The following is a 9,673-nucleotide window of genomic DNA, read 5'->3' as shown; positions in this document are numbered from 1 at the left end:
CACAGACACTAGTCTATATCGCGATTTGATTTAAGTGTACTGACCTGTATTTTATTTATTCATCAAAAATATGACAAATTTCATGATATTCCGCGTTATATAGTAAATTCCGTTTTTATGAATGGATTCCGTGGATTCTGTCTGCGTTTTCCACATCGAGAAAATCATAGGGCCCTACTAATGTAGCAAATGAGTATGATAAGCTCATTGTGAGAGTAAAAGACGAGGACATTGTTGTTTATTTACTGAGCGTTGAGTCTCTCCAACTAGGGTGACAACATAGCATTAAATCACCATTCAACAGACTCAAGCCACCACCGCACTGCCGTCTATTGGACTGCAGAAAGATACTAACTTTTCAATCTGCTTCTGCTACGTTACAGACTGTACTGACAAACTATGCTGACACCGTGTCTGTGCCACAACAGGATGCGACAAATCGACCATTTAAAATCATTTGAACTTTGTGTCAGCACATCATAAATAGAACGAGGCATCAGTTTACTGCATCCAGTGACAACGCACGATGTGACCGATGTGATAAACATGAGTTCAAACGGTACAAACACCAGCATTGACTGAATGGCCGCGATCATCTCCGGTGGCCGTAACACAGGCTTTAATGTGCCGCAGACGCGTGCCGTGATGCGCAGATCAGCTCTAGTCTCTAACGTCACTGAATCAGTTGTTAAAAATGAGCCATCCATTCATCATATCATCTTGCAAAACTAAGAATTAGAATCATTGTAATGTGACGATCAAATATAGGTGCAGGTGGGTGGCGGACGGATAATTTGAAGCAGCAAACAATGGACAAACTAAGTAATTACACCATTCAGAAGCATTTAATGTGCGTTATATGTTCTGTAAAAAAAAAAATCATATCAGCGGCATATCCGCCGATACCGATGTATCGGTGGCAGGCTCATATCGGCCGATAATATTGGCTAAACAATATATCGGTCGGGCTCTAATTACTAAGTGGTGGCAGTTGGTATTAGGGGGACATTTTCATTCTTTAGAGCGTTTAATTGGACAAAGATGTGAATATGGCTCTGTGTCCAATATGAGTAATCATTATTTTTGGCCCATTTGTAAACGCTGTTCACACATCTAAAAAGCTGACTATAACAGTCAGTAACTATATTAACATCCGCACCAACGCATATTATAAGCATGCTGCAGTTATGTGGTCCGCTGCTTTAAATGCCAGTGCTCTTTAAACCAGGATAGATTATGATTGGCTGTTAATGATTTCATCGTTCATCAACCAAGAATGATATCTAAAAAGCTGACTATAACAGTCAGTAACTATATTAACATCCGCACCAACGCATATTATAAGCATGCTGCAGTTATGTGGTCCGCTGCTTTAAATGCCAGTGCTCTTTAAACCAGGATAGATTATGATTGGCTGTTAATGATTTCATCGTTCATCAACCTGAAGAAAAAAATTATTATTAATTATTAGAAAGATTTTTAAAAGTCTTTATTTATCATTATAATTATCCTTTAGTGTGAACAACCCTTAAGACTGTACATCTGCTGAAAGTTTATTTTAGAGTACACATATAGGTGGGCTTCAGTGCTAATAGACTTGGTCTAAAAGACACAAGAAAATGTACTGAATTAAGTTTTAGAAGCATCTCCTAAATGAAGAAATGTGCATGTACATTTTAGCAGTTCATCTGGACCACCCAACAGCTTCAAACATCGTAAAATACCCAGCTGTACCCGTAATGAAGTGCATTAGAGGGTTCATTTCAGTAGGCATTGTGCACAATAGGCTGAAGCTGGCACTGAGACTGGTGCTGTGTTAGATAGCGTTGTACTTTTATCTAATGCAAAAAAATATAAATTCTGTAAAAAATGTCTTGCTTATTGTAAGTTAATGTTAGTTAACTACCACACACACATACAATTCTACAATACACAAAATATATAATAAATTAATAAAAAAAATTGTATATATAATAAAAAGAATACAAAATAATCAATAATGACAGCTTTCACTATGATCATCAGTTTTTTTATTTATTTATAGTAGCCTATATTTGAATTAATATTATGTTTTTAATCATTTAGTTTTTATTGTTAATTATAAATATTACATACTAATCTTTACATTTATGCATTTGACTTGACTTACATTAAATATAGGCCACATTTTGTGTGTTCCTGGGAAAAAAATCGAACCCATGACCTTGACGTTGTTAATGGGATGCTTTACCAGTTATAAGAACTTCATGCTTAATGTTTCTTTTGGAACTCATTTTGTGTGCACATTAGTTGATTCAAATGCTTCAGTCCCTGGTGAGGCTTGGGGTGCATTACTTTGGGTCACAACTGTATAGTTTATCAAACAGAAAAGCATTTGTTCATGGGAAGGCAATAAACTCTCTCCCACATAATAGATCGAATCTATCGTTGCATTGTGCAAAACACCCAGTGACATTCCACCATTGTGTGGAACTGAAGCACTACAGGGGCAACACCGAGTTGGATCAGATCAGTTAATTTCACCTTTCCCCCTGTCCAGCAGTGATCATCCACAGAATTTTGCACCGTCATCTCCACGGGCAAACAGCGCCGAAGCATCCAGCGGTATAATAATCACTTGACTTTCATAACTAGGGCGCGTTCGTGCTGGATTCCTCCCCGGTAAGTTCCACTGCAGGTGCATTTCTCTATATGGCTGCATCACTGAAATATGCGTTATTCGCAGGCGGGACGCTGTAAGTTTTGCATCGTTTCTCCGGAGCGTTATATGCGGGGTGGCGACACTGACATTGGCGTGTTGACAGATCAGAAGGGAGGGTGGTGAACAGCTGGATGCTGTGTATGGTCTGTAAACAGAGTCGCGGTACCCATATGAAGCAGTTGTTTAAAGGATGCTTGGTGTGTTTGCCGCATCGTTGAATCTTCTGACGAGAATACTTCAGCGCGCGATTATATGCGACGCGCTGAGGATTTCTCATAAAAATGGTTGATTCTCGCTGTAGTATTGTTGTTGCCGCCGCCGCCGCCATGTTGTGGAGACACTGTGTGTTTCGTCGTGAAAGCGGTGAAAGTTTGGCCTTCCAAAAGAGGACACAACTAGAAATCAGTGGTTAAGTTGTATTTACAACACTGTTCCGGAACAGTTCATTACGAATGTCTTTGCTGTCACTTTTGATCAATTTAATGTGTACTTGCTGAGTGCATTTTAATTTCTTTATTAAAAAAAAATTACTGATCCCAAATTTTTTAAAGGTAGTATATAGGCTAACTAAAAGTTATGGAGATGTTGTATTTTAGGCATTTAAGCAAAGGATTTTATCATCATAAATTCATCTAGTGTGTCCAAACCTTCTGGTGCTCAAGAAACTTTTTTTATTATTATCATCAGTGTTGAAAGCAGTCGTGCTGCAATTTGTAGAAATCATACATATTTTTTAGGATTCTTTGGTGAATAGAAAGTTCAAAAGAGCAGCACTTTTGTAAAAAATTATAAATATGTAACATTATAAATTTAATCTCGTTCTCAAAAATAACATTAACTAAAGCTGATAATATCTACAGTTGTGTGAAAGTTTTGTAGTGTCTTCTAGTGACTCTAAACAGCCCCAGCAGCTGTCCAAAATAAAGTGGTTCTCCAAAGTGACCTGAAAACTCCACATCCTCCCGAGGAGCATCAGCAATTCGTTGCTGCATTGTGTATTCATTTTGTATCATCTCTAACACTCACGTTTTCCATGTCTCCATTCCCAGGTCATGTCAGGTGGTCACCGGCGGGCACTTGAGCGGTCTGCATCAGAGGAGAGTGCAAGTGACCTGAGCTCTTCACCTTTTCCCGGAGACACCTTACCATGGAACCTCCCCAAACACCAGCGCGTCAAACGCTCCAAATCTGCCTCCGGAGATGTCCTGGACCCTGCAGAGAGAGCAGTCATTCGCATTGCAGGTCAGAGGAATCAAAGAAATATTGTAGTACTTACACAATTAAAATGAAGGTTCTTTATTGGCATTTGTGGAACCTTTTCATTTCATAAAAGGTTCTTTATTGTGGAAAAAGGTAGATTTTTATGTTCTTCACACTAAAAAATGCTTCTTTTAAGAACCATTAATTGCAAGGTTCTTTGGGGAACCAAAACTGATTATTTTATGGCATAGAAGCAAAAGACCCCTTTTGAAACATGTTTTGACATTTTAAGCTAAAAAAAACTTAAAGGAACAATGTGGTGCAATTTTAGATGCAGTGAAAATTAGTCACTTGAAACTATAATAGAATGTACAGTACTATAATATAATGAAATGCTGTTTCCAAAATATTTATTTATGGTGCAGTATTATTAGCATAATTTCAGTGATATTTTGTGGACGAAAAAAAGTCCTTTGCCTATTGTCAATATGGCTGCAACGTATATGAAGCTCAGCTCACACAAAAGTCACACCAAGGAGGTCTCTGTTAGTAAACCATCTTTCCTCCTCCAGCAAAATTCCCAATTGTGTGGATTCCTATCAAAATGACTGGATTTTGCTCTTGATCATTTGCCAAACAACAGTAAATGTGACTGCACCTTTAGTCAGAATACATGGCAAGTTTTTGAATGGCAGTCAATAGAGAAAGATGCTCTTTTGCAGCAAGATCTTCAAGCACACAGAAATGGCAATGTCATTTAAATATTGTTATATGACGCATTATCCAGTAAGACTTCTTAAATTTGCCTATATGTCTGCCAGTCACTTTTAGTCACAAAAATATTTACACATGTATAAAAAAGTAGTAGAGTCTTCGCTCACGGTATTTGCCTGTGTGTTAGCATAGACAAATATAGTGTTTTATATCCTACACAGACTTGCAGTCCACTTTGCACAAGGAATATTACTTGCTTGGCAGGTGTCTGATGTGCCGTTGAAGTTCCGTTTAGAACAGACTTGCTTTTGGTTTCTTATGTTTGCTTGAAGGGGTGGTTCACTGGGTTTTGTCTATTGATTGTGTTTATGGGGTGCAGTCAAACATGTGTTAATGCTTCGTTGAAAAAAAAAAAAAAAACTTTATTTTTCACATAATTTACCTTTATTTTACACCTCTCTGTCCCTTCTCTGAGAAATGGGCTAATCTTTTCCTGTTTTTATGAAGCCCCGCCCTCAGAAATAGGCGATAAGCTCTGATTGGTTAGCTAGCCCAGTGTGTTGTGATTGGCTAAACCGCCTCTAGTGCGCCCCGCCCCTCACCTCAGCGGCATGTGCTCCGGTTGTATTGTAAACAAAGCTGTCGTTAATATCGCTTATCAGTTTGAGCCCGATTGAGAAGCAGAGGATATTATTGAAGAGGATCGTGCAGAACCTGTGCAAGCACGGCTTTTAATGGTAGGCTTATTTTTTTTGTTTGTTGTTGTCTCTTTTAGATACGCTGTTATTTGTAAATGCTACTGCTTATGTTAGCTTTTAATATACAGTTTTATCCTGATTAAAGCTTTAATACAGTACAGCAACCGCATGCTTAATGCTTAATGTTTAATGCGTCTCATAGCTATGTGAAATAAGTGTATAATTGGAACAGTTCATTGTTGGAGCTGAGCTGAATGAGAGAGAGAGAGAGAGAGAGAGAGATGCAGAATGTGCAGAGCAGGGGGATGCGAGGAACAGTATTAAGAACCGCTGCTTTAGAACATTGATTTTGAAACTTGTGAATCCATTAGAATCGTTTGAAGACAGAATCGCGATTCATATATAAACAGATTTTTATGTGCACCTCTAGTTTTCTCTTCCTCTTCTCTAAAGCAGCGCAGCATGGCCTCGCCCCCTTTGCTGCTTTTCCCGAGGGCGGGGTTTATCTGGGTTTGTGATGTCACGAACCCGGGAAATAACTCGTTGTAGTCCTAACCAGCCGTTTTGGTAGGCATTAAACTGCCAGAATTTTAAAAGACGATATCTCCGTTTGCATTGAACTTTCAGCTTCGTAACTTTGCAGATATTGTTTATGCTCAAACAGCAACATTACACACTAACTAACGTTAAAAAAGTGAAATCGCAATGAACCACCCCTTTAATATAGTTTTTTTCTGTTAGTATGACATTAGATAGAAAGTGTCTGTTTTAGGATACTGTTGTCTTTTAGCTTAGGAGGGAAAAACAACAACCCCTGGCTCTCTGAATGTCCTGTACTAGCAGGTTTTAAATCTAGGTAGAACATTTATTGCAGAAAAGCATATTCAAAAAATCCATGTTACAGGCAGATTTTTTGTTATTTAATTAAAAATGATGCTTGTGTGGATGTTTATATTTAGTAACCTGCAGTAAGTCTGTTCCTTGTGTGACCCTGCCATGCTGCAGTAGGACTGACACAGCAGTTATTGTGTGTGTGAGTGCATGACAGACCATACACACTCGCACAATATTAGGCAAGGGTGTGGTCGCAGGACTGCAGTGTTCTTATCTCATACAGTTCCTCTGATCTGCATTATGCACACATAGGGATGATTCTGCCACTTTTAAGAATATTGTTATGTGTCTCTGTGCCATAAATCTTTTATGTTAGGGTAGAGTTTCCTCTGGTACACTGACATCTTTATCTCACAGTGGAAAGCAGGATGCTGGTGTATAGTCTGGATGAACCACATCCATTGTTTCATATGTAGTCTTACAGTTTCAGGAAACTTTAAAGCATGTGACATTTATACGTTTGGCACACATTTATTCAAAGTGACTTTCAGGGTTATTATTGCTAGTAGGTTGTATTATTGCTATTCAGGGTTATGAGTGCGAGGGTGTTGCTAGTGCCTTGCAGTGTCAAAGATTTCTTTTTATTTTTGCAGAGATGTTTCTAGTAATAAACACATTTGTCCACAAACTGGATTACCACAGGATGTTTTGATAATTCAGATTTGAACTGCACTTGGCTGCCATCCTGTGGCAGTAAATTGGCACTATGAAAATTTGTTAGCATCCCTGCTTGCTTGCTTTGGATTGCTAAATGCTTCATTAAAATTCATTGTAGTGCTGCTCAAATATGACAAAAATATGTCCCTTGATATTGTAATCATGATTATTAATATTCATGATTAAAATTCTGTAATTGATTCAAAATTATTTTTAATGGACTGAGTATACTTAAATGAAATATCTAAAGTAATACATTTAAATATTACATTTATCATGCTGAAAATAAAATGGCTCTTAACTCCATTATATCTTCAACTTCAGATCTGAATTTCTGGCCTGCTGTCCCATTGCAGGGGCCTGGTTTCATACACAGTGCCTCCGGCTAGACTGAGCACTGCAGAATGCAAGTAACATGTGCTGTTCTGGTCTCACCTGCGCTATCAACACGTGATGACGGCAGAAATGACAGTTATTCCAGCAGAGTGACTGGTTTGTCCACGCATTGTTTTTTCTCTCTCATCGCTCTTGTTGGAATATATTGGGAAGCCAGAATTTGTATCCATCAACAGAAACATGCATTAGCCGAACTCTAACAAACCATATTACAGATGCATTGTCAGATTTAAGTTGAACCGCGGTCTTAGTGCATGCCGAACCGTGTGTGGAGAACCGTACGGTTCGATTTTTTTACCGAGAACCGTTGCACCCCTAGTGCCATAGCTCAGAAGCAGATCTGAGGTAAATCAATGGAGACTATTCGTTTAAATTTTGATCAATATACTGATTTTGGCTAATGAGCTATAGTCAAGGTTAAGTGCATTGATACAAGTGTAATGTTGCTTTTTCTCTTGTTAGACAATGACGGTCAGTAAAGAAGATGGTGTCAGATCATTCATTCCAATGCCAAATATTTTCAAGATTTTATAAATCCCTCAAATGTTGGTCCTACTGCCACCACATGGTGTCAGTAGTTCAAACAAAAATACCTGAGAAATGTATTTTAGATTGAACACTTACACTCAAACAGGATTTCCAGCAAACATTGTTTTTCCCTTAAAGTGCAGTAGTTTAGAGTGAGTTTGAGTGATACTCATCATGTAGACCAAGATTAAAAGCTCCTTAGGCCAAAAAGACATCTGTCCTGCTGCTGTAATGTAGAAACTTGAGACATTAGTGTCATTATTGATTATCTGATTATGAAGTGGAGATGAAAAGCTATCTGTCAGTGTAGAAATGCTGCTATACTTTGGATGTCATGATGAAAATAGACACGTGTTGGTTCTTTTAACTCACTCCACTGAGCAACAACCCAAACTACCTTAGCAACACGCTAAAAACAATTCAACCACATAGCAGCATCCTGCCGAAGCCACAACACACTAACATCATAGCAGTGAGGTATTTTCTTCGGCACATGTGGGAGTCTAGTTTTGACGAACTAGCTGTTAAAATATGATTTGAGCATAATCCATTATACATATTTGAGGGCATATCCAGTTCCCAGATTAATTGTGCACTTTCTGTTTTTATTCCACATTTGGCAAAGGTGTTCAGAGCACATATAACAGGCATGATTAAAATGATTTCTCAAGATTTTATTACATGTCATTTCCGAAATAGCAAGGGAGATTTGATCAGGATTTATGTATTTTTACAGAAATATACTCCCTTCTCTTATATAAGAGTGTGCATAGTCAGCGGTGTTTATTTTGATATTTTATGGCTCCTGAAGCTAAAATATTTGCAGTAGTTTGAGAAAGAGTTTCTCAGTGACATTAAAAATGTGAAATACTGACAAGCATTATCCAGGGTTTTGGAAAAGAGCTGATGGGTTGATGGATCGTGGCCACCTCGGGAATGCTCGTAATGAGGGCACATCTGGTGTAGGGGATTTCTTATGGTAATGGGTGGGGTTTGCTCCCTTGAGACCGTTTAAAAAATAATAATTTTTTTAAGATGGCTGTGAAGCATCAAACATAGCTGCTACCAGCTTGACGTAATTTTTAGAAAGGGAATTGTGTCAGAATTGTGTCTCGCACCCACTTCATTCTTTAAAAGCTAATTGCTTTTTCAAGTGATAAAAGTTCACTTCTTCTAACCCAATCTTCATCTCAGGAAGCTTTTCCATTTCCTCCTGCGATAGGCTGCAGGACATACTTCATACAAATGGGCTTTATTTCCCTCTCCCCTTCCCACTCACTCTGTCTACTTATTTAATCACTGTCACTCTCTCAAAACACACACACACACACCTAACTGGTTTGGTCTCCATTCTGTTAGTGGTTTCCTATCAGGAAGTCTGTATATTGTACTGTTATTGGCAGCTTCTGTATTAAGTGTTATTACTTTGTCACACTGCTGCCACAATCTGGTCTGTTTAACAGTTTTTTTCTAGGTTTAATTTAGGTTTTAGAACTAGTTTTGACTAAATTTGCTGCAACAGTGCTAGAATGTTCTGGGTGGTAGCTAGGCTAACTGGTTTGGTCTCCATTCTGTTAGTGGTTTCCTATCAGGAAGTCTGTATATTGTACTGTTATTGGCAGCTTCTGTATTAAGTGTTATTACTTTGTCACACTGCTGCCACAATCTGGTCTGTTTAACAGTTTTTTTTCTAGGTTTAATTTAGGTTTTAGAACTAGTTTTGACTAAATTTGCTGCAACAGTGCTAGAATGTTCTGGGTGGTAGCTAGGGCATTGCTGGTTATTTATAGGGTGTTATGGGTGGTTGCTTGGTGGTTTTTAGGATGTTTAAGGTGGTTACTAGGATATTGCTAAGTAGTTTCTAGGGTAATCTTGCCAAGTGTTC

General features: G+C 38.3%; 1 protein-coding gene across 1 annotated transcript in view; it reads left to right on the top strand.

Moving 5' to 3' along the window:
- LOC107592072 (plectin-like) overlaps window positions 1-9,673 on the top strand; it is a 104,789-nt gene that overhangs the window by 14,245 nt on the left and 80,871 nt on the right. Inside the window, exon 4 of the mRNA XM_016281433.1 lies at window positions 3,751-3,943. Coding sequence (XP_016136919.1) covers window positions 3,751-3,943 — 193 coding nt within the window. The remainder of the gene's footprint in view (window positions 1-3,750; window positions 3,944-9,673) is intronic.

The sequence above is a fragment of the Sinocyclocheilus grahami genome, unplaced genomic scaffold, assembly GCF_001515645.1.
Source record: "Sinocyclocheilus grahami isolate Dianchi unplaced genomic scaffold, SAMN03320097.WGS_v1.1 scaffold149.1, whole genome shotgun sequence".
Classification (NCBI taxonomy): domain Eukaryota; kingdom Metazoa; phylum Chordata; class Actinopteri; order Cypriniformes; family Cyprinidae; genus Sinocyclocheilus; species Sinocyclocheilus grahami.
This window is presented reverse-complemented; position numbering and strand designations above follow the sequence as displayed.